Source organism: Crinia signifera, chromosome 6 (assembly GCF_055691185.1).
Source record: "Crinia signifera chromosome 6, ASM5569118v1, whole genome shotgun sequence".
Classification (NCBI taxonomy): domain Eukaryota; kingdom Metazoa; phylum Chordata; class Amphibia; order Anura; family Myobatrachidae; genus Crinia; species Crinia signifera.
Genome location: NC_139222.1, coordinates 270,203,069 through 270,221,934, shown reverse-complemented (window position 1 = coordinate 270,221,934; position 18,866 = coordinate 270,203,069). Strand labels below are relative to the sequence as shown.

Here is an 18,866-nt window from a genome sequence, read left to right as displayed (position 1 = left end):
CTGGAGTGCCGCAGTTTGTCTTTGAGCATCTAACTACCCTAAATATTTTCCGGAGGGCACCGGGGCGATACTGTCTTGGGAGAATGCCAGGCCGCAACGCCGAGTGTATATATATATATATATATATATATATATATATATATATATATATATATATATATATATATATATATATAATGTGTGTATATATGTATATACAGCTGGAGCCCCTCTCATTCAGCGCCAGAATGTCCCCACTGGCGAGCGCTAGGTGAGAGGGACTCGGACACGTGCTTCAGGGAGACGGGCAGGGTTAGGGGGTACTGGGAGGTGGCGACAACCAATGGGGACTGGCGGGGAGCTCCAACGGAACCGGGCACGCAAGCTTCTCGTGCACACGCGCCCCCATCCGTATATATGTATATGTGTATATACATATATATATATATATATACTGTTTATAAGCACATATTTAATGTATATTTTAGTTGACATTACTTACTGTGATCACTGTATTACACAGAAACCCTCTTAGAATCTCATTGGCATTATCTGCACCCCTGTGTGTTTGATCCCTGCCTATATTTAGCTGACGTGTCATATAGGTGTCAGGCTGTAGCATGCAGATTCCCAGTCTCCTCCCACGGATACTCCAAGCCCAGCACAAGACAGTGCGGATGTTCTTGGCTGTCACTAGTGGAGCCTGTACAATTCAGCACCGCGGACAGCGGCACGGAGAGCCCGGCCAGAAGCTTCAGCACCACGGACAGCGACCACGGCAGGCTGATCATTGCTTCAGTCCCGTTCAGCACCACGGACAGAGGCGTCAGCACATCATCCCGGGGGTGCAGGGAGCTCCCCCCACACCAGCCCCAGGGCGTCAGATCCCCGGGTAAGCATCCAGCACAGAGACATTTAAATCCTAGACATTTAAATCCAAGCGTGAACCGTCAAGACCCAGGCAAGACAATCTGCAGCTTGTATCAATCATTGGATGCAAAGTGTCACACAGACCGGGCTCAGAGGACAGGTCGAAGCCTTATCTCCCCCGGATCCTGCACTGGACCTCAAGGTTTCCCCTCTCTGTGCATCAGACCTGCGCAAAACATGGCCGAGGTAAGGAAGTCCCAGTGCCTTGGTTTTTTTTTCTCTCTCTTTTGGCTGGGGTGTAGTTATCTGCAGCAGCACGGTCTATCCTAATAGCAATGTGGCATGGTTTGCATGATGCAGTCAAAGTTTTAACTCTATTTCTGCCTCATGGTTCAGTTTATCAGTATATAGAATATACCTGTATCCCCAGACAAATAGCCATTTGCTGAGATAATGATACTGGCAGCAGTAATTCAGTCATGCACCATTCATTATAGTAGCACCTACTATGGTACTGCGCGTGTGTGTATGTGTGTGTGTGTCATTTTCTCCTGGTGTGGACACGTGTAAACCAAGTCTATACACATGTAAACATCTGTACCAACTACTTATTCCAAAAGTGACACTAGCAGGCATGGTTGGGTGTGGATTATTAGGTCAATATGTAATAGGTCGACATGGGCAAAGCCCTCAATTATTGTAACGTGTATCCTCGCCTGGCTCGCTTCGTTCAGCAACACCTTACCATTTCCAATTGTAGTCCAAGTGGATCCTAAAGTACGACCAAGTTATCTGAGTGAAAAAATCACCTTTTCATGTGTTAATCATTTACCTGTCAATCTAATGCTTGTGTCGACCTATTGTCAATGTCAAAGTAGTGAATGTTGATCTTTTGGCAATGTCCACTTTTTGCCTATCGACCAATAGTTGGTGACCTATTGACGGGATACCAGGAGCTGCTCGCACGTTCTTTACAATCCAAAGCACATACTTTTTATTTTTCTAACTTTTGTTTCTATATTATGTTTAGAAACATAAACATACAGTAAATTTTGCTTCTTGTTATTTCCTGAACTATTTTCTTTGGCGTTTTTGTGATTCAGTGTAAACATAGCAAAAGCCTGTGCAATAGTGGGGCAGATGTATTAAGCCTGGTGAAGAGATGAATATATACAGATGGAGCGCCCTTTATTCTTGCAGGGGCTGGCGGTAGATTCGCCAGCCCCCGCCAGTTGCCGGAAGGGGACACGCGCATTCTTACTGCGGAGCTCCCCGCCGGTCCCCACTGCTTTGCCGTCGGTCCCCGCTGCCCGATCCCACCTCCCCGCCCCCCCTAACCCCACCCGTCTCCCTGAAGCAGAGACAGGCAGGGTTCGCATCCCCCACGACCAGGAAACGGAGACGCGCGTGCCTGTGGGATTCTCGCGTGTCCCAGTCAGTTGGCTGGCTGAGAGGCGCTCCGTCTGTAAGTGATGAAGTGGAGAAAAAGTGGAAGGTGGTAATGCCCGAGCCAATCAACCTCTAACAGACATTTTACAAACATAGCTGATTGGCTGGTACTTTATCGCCTTCTACTTTATCTCTTTACCAGGCTTAATACAGTACATCTGCCCTAGTATCCTGTATATATAAATATCTGTGTATATATTCATATATCTACTTTATAATATCCACCTGACAATGCACATTTGTATTGGACCCCTAATGTTTATTACATCTGTTTGTTTTGACAACGTACAACGCCTCTCAGTCAGTGTCGGGGATTGACAGAATGTCCCCTCTAGTGACCGCTGGTGGAGTGGCGCTCCATTTGACTGGGACATGCGAGCCTCGCACACGAATGGGCATCGCAGTTTTTTGGGGACGGGAACCATATTGTGCTGTCTCCCCTTCCGGCGGCTGGCGGTTGGCGATCCGACCGCCGGACCCCTGCTAAACGAGAGGCATCGTACAGAATTTTTTAAAATTACCTTATTAATAACTTATACACTATATTCCTCAAACTCTATCATTTAGATTGGTCCCTATTAGCTGTTGTGTCTTAATACTGCAGTTTATACTGTATGTGGCAGAAGTTAGTAAAGTGCTGGAATTGTGGAGTTTTTGTTTGCAGCAGCATAGGGCTCTGTATAATAATCCGTGAATCTTAGTAGAGATTGGGCCGCAGCAGTCACGAATTGCAGCTTTTTTGCCAGCATCTCTACACAATGGCAACTTGCCTCCGTTAGCTGTTAATTGGGCATGAATACAGGGCACACTCATCATATGAAGCTTTGGTTTTTGACTTTGGTCTTTTTGTAGTAGAAAACTTTTCAGAACTTTTTATTGCAGTAGACCAGGGGTGGCCAACCCGCGGCTCTCGAGCCGCATGTGGCTCTCCCCCTTGCTAAGTGCGGCTCCTGCTGCCCTCCGTCCCCGCCCCCCCGCTGCCGGTTCCCCGGCCCGAATCCATCTCCTTGAGGGGAGGAGAGCGCGCATTGTGCATCTCTCCTACCCCTTAGTGTTCATCATTGTGACTGGGCCGTCCGCCAATCAGAGCTCGCGGGCCGGCAGCCAATCAGGAGCCAGCCCGCGAGCTTTGATTTGTGGATGGACCAGTCACAGGGAAGTGAGGGGGGGAAGGAGACGTGCGCTGTGCTGTGCTCTCCTCCCCTCTGTGACATGCAGGAGTCGGACTGCAGGAGGACTGTCCCCCCCCCCCCCGGGATGATGCGGACTGTCCTCTCCCCGCCCGGCAGCAGCAGCAACAATGGTAAGTGCTGCTGCTGGGAAATTATCACGGGGGGCATAACTAGCACTGTGGGGGGGGGATATGTGCCATTGTGGTAACATATCTGGCACTGGGTACATAACTAGCACTGTGGGGGCATATGTGTGGCATTGTGGGGACATACCTGGCACTGGGCACATAACTAGCACTGTGGGGGCATATGTGTGGCATTGTGGTAACATATCTGGCACTGGGCACATAACTAGCACTGTGGGGGCATATGTGTGGCATTGTGGGGGTATATATGGCACTGGGTGCATAACTAGCACTGTGGGGGCATATGTGTGGCACCGTGGGGCATATATGTGTGGCACTGGGGGCATATCTGGCACCGTGGGGCATATATGTGTGGCACTGGGGGCATATCTGGCACTGTGGGGCATATATGTGTGGCACTGGGGGCATACCTAGCACTGTGGGGGGCATATCTGGCACTGGGGGCATAAAGTTTTGTCATGTAGCCACTCCCCCCTTGTGTCATATGACTACTCCCCTGACCACACCCCTTTTTTGCCGCGCGCGCGCATGATGTCGGCTCTTTGGCTTGATTGCCGATATTTTTCGGCTCTTTACCTCGGACCGGTTGGCCACCCCTGCAGTAGACATACAAAATACTATAATATTATTCTCTATTAACCATTGTTACAGCTTGCAGTGATTGAAAAATACATGTATTGTATGCCAAATTGACCCCATCACATACATTACATGAAAAAGAAAAAAATAACTACAATCAAATGCTTCGTTTTTTGATGTTAGGAAGTTGCCCATTTGCATCCTGCCTAAATATTTTATCATCATGAATGGAATTTAAATGAACGTACAGTTAATGATTTATATAGCAGATTATTTTATCATTCACTGTATCCAATTATTGATCATAGACAGTCAGTTTGAAGTTCTGTTTCATTTTATCACGTGCCGATTTCCTTCATTTTATATAAACTTCTGGAAATGTGAAGTAACTCCCTGTCTTGTCCTATCAATTACACATTTACACGTTGTAACTCAATAAATGGTAATCCTTCAGGCTCCTAATGACTAATCCAGCTCAGACTACAGTATGTCTGTTAGATTTCAGGAAAATCACTGTAGATGAGTGTAATTGGAAGGAGCAGTAACTGTAGTGGGTTGTCTGGGTGCCATAGATATGTCTATTGGATGTCTGTCTCAAGCTTACTTTGCCTTTCCAAACCGCGGTAACACTTCCCAATGATTTCTGTTGACCTTTATATGAATTAACCTGAACATATACATTCATTACCCCCCATCTATCATATTTAACTTTGTTCTAGTGTCTTGCATTATTTCATTAATTCACTTTATTTATTTATTTATTAATTGACAGTATGTTATTGTTATGATATTTTACAATGGGTAATGCTGGGTACAAGCTGTGTGTACTGTGAAACGGAGCACATGTTGTACACTGGATTTACATGAAGTCTTTGGTCTTTATTTTGGTTAGCAGGTCACAGCATACCATGTCAATGTCAAAGGCAAGTGTACAGATGGAGCCAGCCTTGTCCTTGCCCGGCGCCTGCTAGAACATCCCCTCTGGCGAGCGCCGGCGGACAGGGACTCTATTAAACTTGGACGCACATGCGTCTCACGCGAATGCGCGTCTCAGTCTCTCAGTAGCTGGGCAGCGGGTCGCTGCCCATCTCCTCTTCAGGGAGACGGGCAGGGTTAGGGGGGGGGGGGGGGGGCGGCGGTTGGGACGGCTCTGTCGGTGGGGGAGGTGGAGTGGAGCTCCGTCCTCATGGGGCGTGCGCGTCTCGTGTGCGCACGCCCCCTGGCGGGAGCTGGCATCTGGCGGGGGCTGGCGATAGTTTCCCCGGCCCCTGCAAGAACAAGGCCAGATCCATCTGTAGTTACAGCATGCAGCATACAGGTAATTACAGCATAGACTGTTCCCAATGCTCCAGTGGTCCCTACCGTAGCCCACACCCTGGCCTATCGCTTGGGCAGCTAATCCGCCATTAAGAGCATTTGAAACACTTATATCAGGAGAGCACAGGTGCTGCTGATTCCACAACTCTGCTGATGCTACTGCTTCCAAAACCTGGCCTGGATCCTCCACATTACGCTCATGCTGTCTCTGCCACATTATGTTCAATATCGTTAACGATGCACGCGGCTGCGGGTCCTTTATGACCCCCTCTGTCATCTGTACATGCACCTCAATCTGACAATATCATCAGTGACTGCATGTACAGAGCGGTTGATGTCACTGACCGATACCATGAACGATATCGGTCAGTGTCTATGCATTATATCGTTCTCCCGCGGCACCACCAATATAGTTATCCATGCCAGCGGCCATTGGAATTGCTTCAGTGTATACCCAGCATAACACACATACAACAAGTAAGTGACCTGTTCACCACATGTCTTGCGATACAGAAGAACCAATACAGTTGGCACATACAGAGGTCTTTTATCAGTTGTCTGGTGGTTTAGGTCCTTTTTGGTTCTTAATATTTGACAATAAGCAAACCAAATGAGTGTTTGTGTATGTGAGGAAATATGTGTAGCCCCAACATTAAGTCATTTTTTCATACACGACATGATGGTGAATATTAAAATTGTTCCCTTGGGCAGGAGAGCAGTTATGTCTCTTCGTCAGATGTTGTTTATCCACAGAAATCATATTGCATCTATCTCATTTGTCTTTAATAGCCTCCAGGAAGCAGCAGACAAACAGCATGTGCACGGAATAGATTAAACCATTTTTACACTGAGCCACAACTTCCAGTTTCAACAGAATTACATGTTATTTTCTCATTCGAATCCAGCCGAATGTCATTTTTAAATGTAGTAGCCTAGATTTGGTCACCTCCAGGAGAAGGCATAGGAAGAGGATGTTCTAAAAAGCCTTGGACCTATTTATGGCTGTATTCATCTAAGTGTTGTAATTCTCATCTATTAGCAATTACAATATGAGTCATTTTTCACAGAGCACAACAGTGTCAGCAAATAAAATAATGTGGGTGATTGTGAGTGGAGTGAGAATAGTTCTATTTTTGGTGGTATGAGTGGGAGGACACTCGTATTCAATGTATCTGAGAATTATACATAAGGGGGAAAGGGCTTTGGTTCATTCCAGTGACTCATGCTAGGACGCCTGACAGGGAACCATTATAATTATTATTATCATTAGCTGCTCCTTTGTACTCATTCAATAGTTCCAGAATACAAAAAGATTATCTACCGCCATATTTATAGAAGAGAATTTAGAACTCCATTAATGTTAATTCCAATAGGAGCGATGCACCAACTGCTACTTCAAACTGACTCACTGGCAGTTGGTGAGTCTCCCCTGTTTGAATTTTGAACTGTGCTGGAGCCACCACTGGCTGTACCTCATTGCCACAGATTTGAATGCGTACATACGTTATACACAATACATTTGGTTGTAGGCGCATAACTAGTCCTATAAGTTTCTGTGAAAATTGTGCAATTATGTTTAATTGTTTTGAATCCCGTGGTCACCTGCCGATGTCATCATCATCATCGTTGTTACCTCAGTAACAGATCACACAAACACCCCCCAAATATAAACCGATTTTGAAGCTCTGTGTATATTCGCTGATGCACACGTGCAGGGCTTCTATGCAAGCACCTTTGGGGACTTGCATACTCTCCGAGGCGCTGGCAAAGTGATGAGCGTGGAGGAGGTGGGCAGGGGGGCATGCTCATGCCACAAAAACAATGGGTGCGCCCAGGAAAACTCTGGGCATCGACATGTGAATGCTGTTGGGTACCTTCCTTCCTCGGGGGGTTGGCTAACATCACTGGATGCCAGCCGCCCGCCGGGTTCTCGAAGCAGGCTGAGAGGTGATTTTCGAGCACTAGAGAAATCATTCGATGGTCGCCGAAGAATCTATTGTTGGTTTTTCTGTATCAATGTGATTGGTCGGGTGACCTTTTTCTTTACATTGTCACGTGGCTGCTCTAGAGTGCGCATTTAAGGGTACTGACTTTTTTCTTCCCTTGATTGATTTTGGACCCGCAAATGGATATTAATGCACAACATCCATTCACAGTGCAGTGGGTACATTCTCTCTATGGCGGGGGGGGGGGTTCAAATGCCCGGTGGGCGGTGTTAGGAGGCTCGCTAAGCAGTACTTCCACTTCCCAGACCCTAAGACCAGGGCTGGGTTAATGGTCTCATGGGCCTGGGGCTTAGAATGTTCAAGGACCTATTATGAGAAGTGTAGGAGGTGAGGCCAATGTCATGTAGGCACGTAGAACCCATACACTATAAGCTCCAATGTCTCCCTAAATATATACAAAAATTTGTAGATGGCCCAGATGTGCTAAGCTTAAAAAGTGATAAAATGTAGACTGATAATCAATCAGCCAATCAGCTGTCATGGTGTGTTTGAATAATGTGATTTAGCTGCTGATTGGTTGGGGGTTTATCAATCTCCTTTTTATTGCCCTTAGCAGCTACTGTACTAGACCCTGCATCAGGGAGGTCTGGAAAGGGGTTGGAGGAGGCTTGGAGATATGGCCGAAGTACAGCAAGGGTATATTGAGGCAAAATGCATCCCAGGAGTGCCAGCAAACAGGCTCAAAAGCGCCTTAGCACAGGCTAATTCAGGTTGGATCGGTAAGCTGCAAACATGGCAGCTTAACGAGCACCTGAGATGCTACCTGGCCAATTCCCCCCCCCTCCCCCAGTGCATCCTCTCGGTACCATGCGAGGAAAGGTGTATGGGAACACATCCCCTCGCATGCCATCAAATTATTTCTCCTGCCTTCAATTTATTTACGAGCGCCACCACGAAGATGGGGCAGGCAACTGTCGTCCTGTGACATCATCCGCCTACCCCCAGCAGGCATTGGCCTGCCCACATACCCATGGTCCAGCGCCATCACCACCCCTGGCCCTCCCTCCCATCGAATGATTTCTCCTGCCTTCAATTTATTTACGAGCGCCACCACGAAGACGGTGCGGGCAGCTGACGTCCGTTGACATCATCCGCCTACCACCGGCAGGCATTGGCCCGCCCATGTACCCATGGTCCAGCGCCATCACAACCCCTGGCCCTCCCTCCCATTGAATGATTTCTCCTGCCTTCAATTTATTTACAAGCACCACCACGAAGACAGGGCGGGCAGCTGATGTCCTGTGACATCATCCGCCTACCACCGGCAGGCATTGGCCCGTAGGCGTACCCATGGTCCAGCGCCCTCAGCACCCACATCCACCCCTGGCCCTCCCTCCCAGCAAGGAACGGCCCAGCGAGTGTGTAACTTGCCTATGCCGTTCATTGCCAGCGTCTGTACATGCGCAGATATGTATTGCGCATGTTCAGACCCCTAAACATCGGAACGCGGCCGGATTCATGTTGTTCCGAGTGAACTTGAATCAGGGCCACAGTTTAATTTGCTGCTGTGTGAATTCTATATCAGGATTATGGTGAGGTGAAGCATGATGTGTTTGGGGAGGACAAGGCTAAATGTTCGATTGTTTGACTTAAAAAAAAAAGTTCAAAACATTTCATATTGGGCTCCATGTGATCTGGATCCTTATTACAGTACATATACTGTATACCTGCCACTTACTGTAAGGTGCATGGTTTGTAATCTGGGCTTCTTTTCCATGTGCATACCATTTGTGTACCCCTTTTCAATCTACAAGCCGGGATTTTGTACCCGGCTCCAACCTGGATGCGACCTTCGCTTGTGCACCCTTTCACACTAGGGTCCCCACCCGGCATAATGCCTGGCGGGTGATGTCATTGGGTGAGGGCATCTCCCAGCACCGGATTTTGCACTGTAATGAACGGGACCCGGGTCGCATAAATCCAGGTTACCCGTTTACACTACACAGTGACCAAGGTTGAACCCGTGTTCAACCCTGGTCACTACCTGGGTTGAAATGCCAGGTTTCACAACCTGGGTTATTTCAACTGGAAGCATTTCCACCTGCCTAAAATCCCAGGTTTTGCGTGCTCCTATGCAAAAACCCAAGATAGGGGAAAAGGCCTATTAGCTAGCACCCCACCCACTATAGATTGAGTTTATTACATTACAGACATGGGTTTGAGCTCAATATTTCTTCTTCTTTGCATATAACAGTAGAGCGTAGTGGGAATGTGATGCAAACAAAGCCCGCCCGCTGCACTTTATTTACTATACTGCTATATACCGCTATACTATTCATTAAAATGAATGGGATGTGGACACCAGCTCTTGTCCACTTCCACTGGAGTGGATCTTTTACCACTCAACATTCCAACTGGTGGTAGATTAACACATTGATGAGGTAGGTACCTTATCTGTCTTCTGGTAAGTATACTTGTCCTTGTAACGTCCCCCATCTGCTACTTGCCTAATTTGCAAGAAAAGAAGGGGGTATGGATCCGCACAGACTAATACATTGAATTTATATATATCTGGAAAACATGGAAAAACCAATATATTGGACTACTTATAATAGATTAAAGTAGTCGTGGATTGGTGGTGCGCCCAACACATTCAGTATTTGTAACTGAGTGAAGGGGGGTTGTCTGCAAGAAGCAGACCAAAAGACAAATGTGCCTTTTTGGGCGCACTCTTTATTGTACAATATTCGATATGATTAATACATTAAAACATAACTTTTAATAGGCTTCTTACACTAAAATACTGGGAGCAATAATTAATTTACAATCAGTCGTTTGATGCATATTCAATTGACTGTCCATCAGAAATCAGAATTCACATATAACATTGAGACAAGACATAGACAAACATACATTGAGAGACAAGCTGTACCAATCGCTTGTCTTGATGTGCAACAAAATCTCTAGTCGCACTCTGAGATTTGATATCCTCAGCAAGATATCGATTTATCTATAGTACCAAATTACTTCGAATATCAATTGCCTCGGCAAAATATCAACTGATGGCTCAGCCGCTTCAGCTCTGACCATCTCTCATGCTCTTCAATTGTGATGTAAAGCCAGTTACTGCCCCTTATGATCAGGTTGAGAGGAGAGAGACCCTGTATAGTATTTCGAAATGAAGAAAAAAGACCCCGTGAACAGTACTCCTACAACCGGTGGCTCCTGAGCATCTACTGTTGATTCACCCGTCTAAGTTACCAACCAGTCAGTTCGCCAAGAGTCTCCTCTCTGGCTAGTGAACTGGCCCCCTCCAGACTCTGCTGGATTCTGGCCTATAGGGTGGGGGGTTTAGGTAACCTATTGGACTGAGTGTCGAGTGAGAATGTCAGGTTGGTTGTTATAAGGGAGTTATGATATAGTGCACTTCTGCTTTCCAATTCAGCTTCGTGAGTCACCCTGGTGCTTTGCAGTATTGCAGGGAGACACTACGGGCTGGATGGATGAGAGAGTGTTTTTGAAAAAAGTGAATCCCAGTAATAGGTTGTCGGTTGACCAATTAATTGGGCTTCTGCTTTCAGAGATCTGCAAGCATCGAATCACTGATGAGAGAGTCCCAATTGAACGGTTGCCTAACCAACATTTAGGAAAAAAGTTTTTTTTAAGATCAAAGTAGAATTGTGACAGAGTAGAAAAAATGTTTTTGTAGGGATTAAATTCAACAGTGATATTCTCCTCCAGGTACTCTGTGCTTTTTTATACTGGGTGAATGAGATCCAGCACAACTCTGGAAGTCCCAGTGTGTACCGAATCACAGTCAATCAATTAGTAATCCTTTAATTGGATAAATTATCACCTGAGGGGGTGCAGCAAGTTTGATAATTCATGTATAAACAGTCAGTTCCTTGAATGTTAAATCGCTAATATACTTTATCTAAAATGGATACAGTGTAGATTATATGCATGTCTACAGACAACAGTAACATTTGCACTGGGGAATGTTACATTGATGCAATTCCAGACACTCAATATATTTGGTTAAACTATCTGTTTATTAGGAGGTCAAATAAGTGCACAATAACGTATCAGTTAATGATAACACATACACATATCTAGCATAGAAGATTCAACTGTAACCACACTAATTTTGAACATAAAACAAGTATAGGCTGCTGTCAAATAAATATATCGTGAGGCTGCTGTAACTTGACAAAGCAGAAGAATGGACCAAAAAGAATAAACCATTGGGCTGTGCCTGCTCCGTTAAATAAGGAGTTATGCTGCCGACAATCAACCTGAAGCTGCTATGAAGGTAACAATCGCTGTATATACTAGCTCAGGTTTGATCTATATAAGATAATAGACCAAATCCCTAAAAGTTCGCTATGTCAGTTATACTCTGCTAATTGACAGGTGCCGGTTTATTGCCCGTGTTTGGCTGTGTGAGCTTGATAAATGTCCAAAATTCATATGAATACACTCAATCCAATAATTAGCACATATCTTGCCTGCATAAGCACATTGCTATTATTAATGCCCCTGGATACACTGAGTATATAAGGAGAGAGGGTCATGCCCCTAATTACGGTCTATCACATAGCATATGGTACCTAAATAGAATAGTGTATTACACTCGGTGTAGACCTGCAGTGTCTAACGCTCGCAAGCTCAGCTGAGCTGCGGCGTGAGTTACCTCCTCTGTACGCTTGTATTTACCCAGCCGGGGACAGCGTTTCCTAGATGCGGCAGCTGGCAGGTAACTTCTCTGTTCTCTCTGACAGTGTGTGATGCAGAGGATGGTCCGTGCATGTGCGGCTGGCGGTGGCGGGGACGCGTTTCGCCTGTGGCTTCCTCAGTCCGCCATCTCTGAAAGCAGAAGCCCAATTGATTGGTCAACCGACAACCTATTACTGGGATTCACTTTTTTCAAAAACACTCTCTCATCCATCCAGCCCGTAGTGTCTCCCTGCAATACTGCAAAGCACCAGGGTGACTCACGAAGCTGAATTGGAAAGCAGAAGTGCACTATATCATAACTCCCTTATAACAACCAACCTGACATTCTCACTCGACACTCAGTCCAATAGGTTACCTAAACCCCCCACCCTATAGGCCAGAATCCAGCAGAGTCTGGAGGGGGCCAGTTCACTAGCCAGAGAGGAGACTCTTGGCGAACTGACTGGTTGGTAACTTAGACGGGTGAATCAACAGTAGATGCTCAGGAGCCACCGGTTGTAGGAGTACTGTTCACGGGGTCTTTTTTCTTCATTTCGAAATACTATACAGGGTTTCTCTCCTCTCAACCTGATCATAAGGGGCAGTAACTGGCTTTACATCACAATTTGAGAGCATGAGAGATGGTCAGAGCTGAAGCGGCTGAGCCATCAGTTGATATTTTGCCGAGGCAATTGATATTCGAAGTAATTTGGTACTATAGATAAATCGATATCTTGCTGAGGATATCAAATCTCAGAGTGCGACTAGAGATTTTGTTGCACATCAAGACAAGCGATTGGTACAGCTTGTCTCTCAATGTATGTTTGTCTATGTCTTGTCTCAATGTTATATGTGAATTCTGATTTCTGATGGACAGTCAATTGAATATGCATCAAACGACTGATTGTAAATTAATTATTGCTCCCAGTATTTTAGTGTAAGAAGCCTATTAAAAGTTATGTTTTAATGTATTAATCATATCGAATATTGTACAATAAAGAGTGCGCCCAAAAAGGCACATTTGTCTTTTGGTCTGCTTCTTGCAGACAACCCCCCTTCACTTGCCTAATTTGTAATGAGTGTGTGCCCACAACGCAGACTCGATAATCCATATAAACAAACGACGTGACCATGGTGTAGCTGGTGCTGTCACTGCTGGGAAATTGTTTAATAAATGGCCTTGCAGCAGATGATGATGTTACAGCATCCCTGATTGTTCACTTAATATGTTCCAGTCTCCGAGGAAGCTCTCCAGCTCTCACATGTGCTCACTTTGTCAGATCTGGCGCTGGCGATAGAAGTGATGCTCAGCACAAGTTACTAATTAGCAGCTCTGTCTGAAGAGTTCTGGCAAAAACATGTGTTGTAAATAGAAAGATTATTCCGTACAGTGACAAACAGGCTGCCACTCATGTAAGGGGACGTTGTTTCTGCAGGAAGAGGCATTTAAAGGAAGACATATGTTCTGTGTATACCCTGAATGTAATAATGTAATTTCTTCATTTCGCTGTGAATTTTACCTATGGGCTGCAGGAAAGCAGCCCCCTCACCCCCAGTAAAATTTGCCACCTTGCTCAGTGTCAGTGAAGCCAGATGCAGTGCACTGACTTCACTGGCTGGCAGTGACTTCCTATTGGAAGTCCTACCTGCCAGTCACCTGCAGTAAAAGCAGTCCCATTAGTAGGTGTTTCCTCCCTCCTGGACTGCCAGGTGGGCTTTGATAGGTAGAGAGCTGGCTTCTGTGGGAAGCCACTTCCTGCTTTCCTGTGCAGACCTAGCAATACTGCACATTTTCCTACAGTTTATTTAGAAAATGTGGAGGTGGCATCTTATGGCATACCCTCCAACATTTACAACTCAAAAACTGGTACAGGGGGTATGGCCATGGGTAAAGGGGGGTGGCCTTGACCCTACATATGCCAATTTCTTTAAGCGTCCCATTTAAAAAAAAAAATACTGCGTTTGTTGTCTCTACCTGGAATAGTCCATCTCGACAACTGTGCATGGTCTGGCTGGAAGATTGGCCGGCGCTGTCCCTGCTACCAGGTTCTCCAAGCTGCGGCACATCAAGCCGCCCGCTGGTGATGTCATGCCGCCCACTCTTCGATCCCCGCGGCGGCACCTTGTGCTGTAACGGTTGGGTGCAGCATGGGAAGAGAAATCCAAATTCTGTCACTGGCACTGCTGATTGGCCATACAGTATGCCAGGACTTGTAGTCTCTCCACAGCCGTGACATCCCCCAACCGCATGAATTTCCCTGAGCAGTGAGAGGCAGGCCTGCCATGTCCCTTCGCCGTGCACCCTGGGAAATGTAGTCCTGGCCGGCCGCTCCCCCATGCTCTCTGGGGAGCAGTTGGCGATGTTATGAACTACATCACACAGAGTTCCTCAGTCAGCCAGAGTCCCTCAGTTTATTTTAGCTGGTACATACCGTTAAAAAATGTTATTGTACCAGTTAAAACGGTACAGTTGGAGGGTATGTTATGGTAGAGCCATGATTGTCTGTAATGGTCACTATTCCAAATAATACTGTGTTGAGACTGACTATACTGATCTGCAGGCCTAATGACATTGGATTGAGTCCTTTGGCTATTACTTAACACACGCTGCTGTGGATCCGTAGAGGAGAGTTATATTAATACCATAAAATACTTTTTATTATTCCTCCTTCTGGGTTATATTTGTATATAAAGCAGTGGTATAACTAGAAAGTGTGCGCTCAATGCCCAAAAAAATTCTATTGTATTTTTTTTTACCTAAATGCTTGTTGCCAGGAGTTTCATGCTTGTTGCCAGGGGTTACATGCGCATTGCCAGGGGTTTCTGATTCATTGCCTTGGTTTTTTTTTTTACTTGTTACCAGGTGGTTACATGCTCGTTGCCAGGGGATTTCATGCTCATATATATATATATTCCAGGGCCTACATATAAATATAAATATATATATATATATATATATATATATATATATATACGCGGAGATGAGGACCGGCACTTGGCTTATCCAGATGGATGACGCTGGGGTGCCTTCCACAACGATAATATACATGCGGATTCCAACAATAATGGAAGCAAGAGGCGGCACTCTCCAATAGTGAAAAAAAGCTTGTATTAAAACATGGTTAAAACGATGTCAGTCATAGGTGGTCTACAGTTTCGAGGCTTACGCCCCTTCCTCAGGACCACTGACAATATCACAACAAACAACTGTGAAATGCAGCAAACAAACGAAATAGTATAACAAACCACTTTAAATAAGCAAGCACACTTACGTGAACCATTAGGCCGCCCGGCTCTGCCTAATGGTTCACGTAAGTGTGCTTGCTTATTTAAAGTGGTTTGTTATACTATTTCGTTTGTTTGCTGCATTTCACAGTTGTTTGTTGTGATATTGTCAGTGGTCCTGAGGAAGGGGCGTAAGCCTCGAAACTGTAGACCACCTATGACTGACATCGTTTTCACCATGTTTTAATACAAGCTTTTTTTCACTATTGGAGAGTGCCGCCTCTTGCTTCCATTATTGTTGGAATCCGCATGTGTGTATATATATATATATATATATATATATATATATATGTATATATATATATGCATTTTTTGGGGGATAACGGATTATTCTGTATTTTGGAATATTTTTATATTTCAATGATGTATCTTGAGGTACAGATGGAGCGCCTCTCATACAGCACTGGGAATTGGCAGATGGCACCATCAGGCGAGCGTGTCCCCGTCACTCAGCGGCGGGCGGTGGAATCCCTGCTCGTCTCCACTTCAGGGAGATGGGCAGGGCTAAGGGGGGTATGGAGAGGCGGTGGGAACCAGCGGAGAGCTCCGTCAGAATGGGTTGCGTCAGCGTCTCTTGTGCATGTGCCCCCTTCTGTCAGATAGTGGGGTCTGGCGGAGGCTGGCGATCCTGTTGCCAGCTGCAAGCTGAATGAGAGCGGCTCCATCTGTATCTTGCATTTATGTTGTATGAACAAATCAAACACACATACAAATATATTTTATGTGTGTGTGAAACAAGGTACTAAAACAGAAAACAAAGTTTGTGTAATATCTCAGACACTGAATTTCAATGCCAAGCAATCATGTCCTTGCACATATTTACTGCCAGTTACAGATGTCCCCAGTAGTGCCAGTTACAGATAGCCCAGTAGTGCCAGTTACATATCATGTCCTCAGTAGTGCCAGTTACATATCATGTCCTCAGTAGTGCCAGTTACATATCATGTCCTTGCACATATTTACTGCCATGTCCCCAGTAGTACCAGTTACATATCATGTCCTCAGTAGTGCCAGTTACATATCATGTCCTCAGTAGTGCCAGTTACATATAATGTCCTCAGTAGTGCCAGTTACATATATGATGTCCTTGCACATATTTACTGCCAGTTACAGATGTCCCCAGTAGTGCCAGTTACAGATATCCCAGTAGTGCCAGTTACATATCATGTCCCCAGTAGTGCCAGTTACATATTATGTCCCCAGTAGTGCCAGTTACATATCATGCCCCCAGTAGTACCTGTTATATATTATGTCCCCAGTAGTGCCAGTTACATATCATGTCCCCAGTAGTACCAGTTACATATCATGTCCCCAGTAGTGCCAGTTACATATCATGTCCCCGGTAGTGCCAGTTACATATCATGTCCCCGGTAGTGCCAGTTACATATCATGTCCCCGGTAGTGCCAGTTACATATCATGTCCCCAGTAGTGCCAGTTACATATCATGTCCCCAGTAGTGCCAGTTACATATCATGTCCCCAGTAGTGCCAGTTACATATCATGTCCCAGTTAGTGCCAGTTACATATCATGTCCCAATTAGTGCCAGTTAATTATATATTATCTCCCCAGTAGTGCTAGTTACAGATGTTCCCAGTAGTGCCAGTTACAGTTGTCCCCAGTAGTGCCAGTTACTTACATATCATGTCCCCAGTAGTGCCAGTTACATATCATGTCCCCAGTAGTGCCAGTTACAGATGTCCCCAATAGTGCCAGTTATATATCATGTCCCCAGTAGTGCCAGTTATATATTATGTCCCCAGTAGTGCCAGTTACATATCATGTCCCCAGTAGTGCCAGTTACATATCATGTCCCCAAGTAGTGCCAGTTACATATGTCCCCAGTAGAGCCAGTTACAGATATCCCCAGTAGAGCCAGTTACATATAATGTCCCTAGTAGTGCCAGTTACTGATGTCCCCAGTAGTGCAAGTTACTTATCATGTCCCCAGTAGTGCCAGTTACTGATGTCCCCAGTAGTGCCAGTTACATATCATGTCCCCAGTAGTGCCAGTTACAGATGTCCCCAGTAGTGCCAGTTACATATCATGTCCCCAGTAGTGCCAGTTACAGATGTCTCCAGTAGTGCCAGTTACATATCATGTCCCCAGTAGTGCCAGTTACATATCATGTCCCCAGTAGTGCCAGTTATTGATGTCCCCAGTAGTGCTACTATTGACTGTCTATCTGTTGTCCCATCATCCGGAAAATGTTTCTATATACAGTATAAATGGATTTGATCAACTGTTTTCCTGTTCAAGTAACCCAGCACCAGTAATCATTTGTAGCGGCCTGACAGTCAGGATTCCGATGGTCTGTACAGACCAGTGTCGTAACTATAAATTTTGCTCCCCCCTGCCAAAAAAGTTTGTTGCTTCCCTTGCCTCCGACGCATCCCAGGCTACCCTAGCACGCCCATCCGCCCGCCCATCCTGTACACAGAAGCCAATAGCTGGCTCTGTGTACAGTTAATTGAATCAGTAGGGGATTTGTCGTCTCTGCCATGGCCGCACCCGCGCTGTGGCTGACTCGCCTCCGGTGCTCAGCCAGTGGTCAGAGGCAGGCAGCAGCATGTCAGTGCTTCGAGCGGGTGCCAGCGCCCACACAGACCCTGCTGCCTCTTGCTCCCCCAAGCGGCAGTTGGGGCTGCCTTACAGTGGTTACGCCACTGATACAGACATCGGAATCCTGACTGCCCATGTGCTTGCAATGAGGGAGGATAACCCCTGTCAGTCGGGATCCCAATTGTCAGGTATTTAACAGTCAGGATTCTGTTGTCGACATCCACACTCTGAGTTATATATATTTGTATCTGTTTTATTTACTAAGCCGCTCATATATTCCAGCATCTCTGATCATTTCTATGTGTTCCTGGACAGCCCTGACCTCTCTTTTGCCTCTTCTATCTTCCAGATGCATAACCTTCAGGAGCTGCGGAGAAGCGCTTCCCTGGCCACCAAAGTGTTTATACAGCGGGATTACAGTGAAGGAACCATGTGTCAGTTCCAGACAAAGTTTCCAGCAGAACTTGACAGTCGGGTATTACTGCATTCTGATTAATCCGAGTCACACTGAAAATATTACCATCGCTCTCAGCTCTTTCATTTGTACCTATGTAATTCTTCAAAGGGGAAAAAAAGCAGCTAGTGTATACAGTATGTGATTATGCAGACAAAAGGTTGTTATCCAAAAACTGGCAGATGAGTTGGGCTAAGAATATCATTGCTGCAAGCTGTGATTGTATAGTCCTTATACCATAGCTGCCTATCCTCCTGCATTCTGCAGGAGACTCCCTGAAATAGCAGCAATCTCCCTCTCTCCCTCATTAGTCTAGCAATCTCCCTCATGTCACCTAGCCCACATTACACTGTTACATCATAGTTACCTTCCCTCCTGCATTCCGCAGGAG

General features: G+C 45.8%; 1 protein-coding gene across 2 annotated transcripts in view; it reads left to right on the top strand.

Moving 5' to 3' along the window:
- Positions 1-608: 608 nt before the first annotated feature.
- GOLGA7B (golgin A7 family member B) overlaps positions 609-18,866 on the top strand; it is a 48,884-nt gene continuing 30,626 nt past the window's right edge. The window contains exons 1-2 of one of the 2 annotated variants that reach the window (XM_083149581.1): positions 609-1,095; positions 18,371-18,496. In XM_083149581.1, coding sequence (XP_083005707.1) covers positions 1,087-1,095; positions 18,371-18,496 — 135 coding nt within the window. In that variant the 5' untranslated portion in view covers positions 609-1,086. Of the gene's footprint in view, positions 1,096-14,305; positions 14,599-18,370; positions 18,497-18,866 lie in introns of those variants that run through there. The other variant, XM_083149582.1, reaches the window with a different exon arrangement.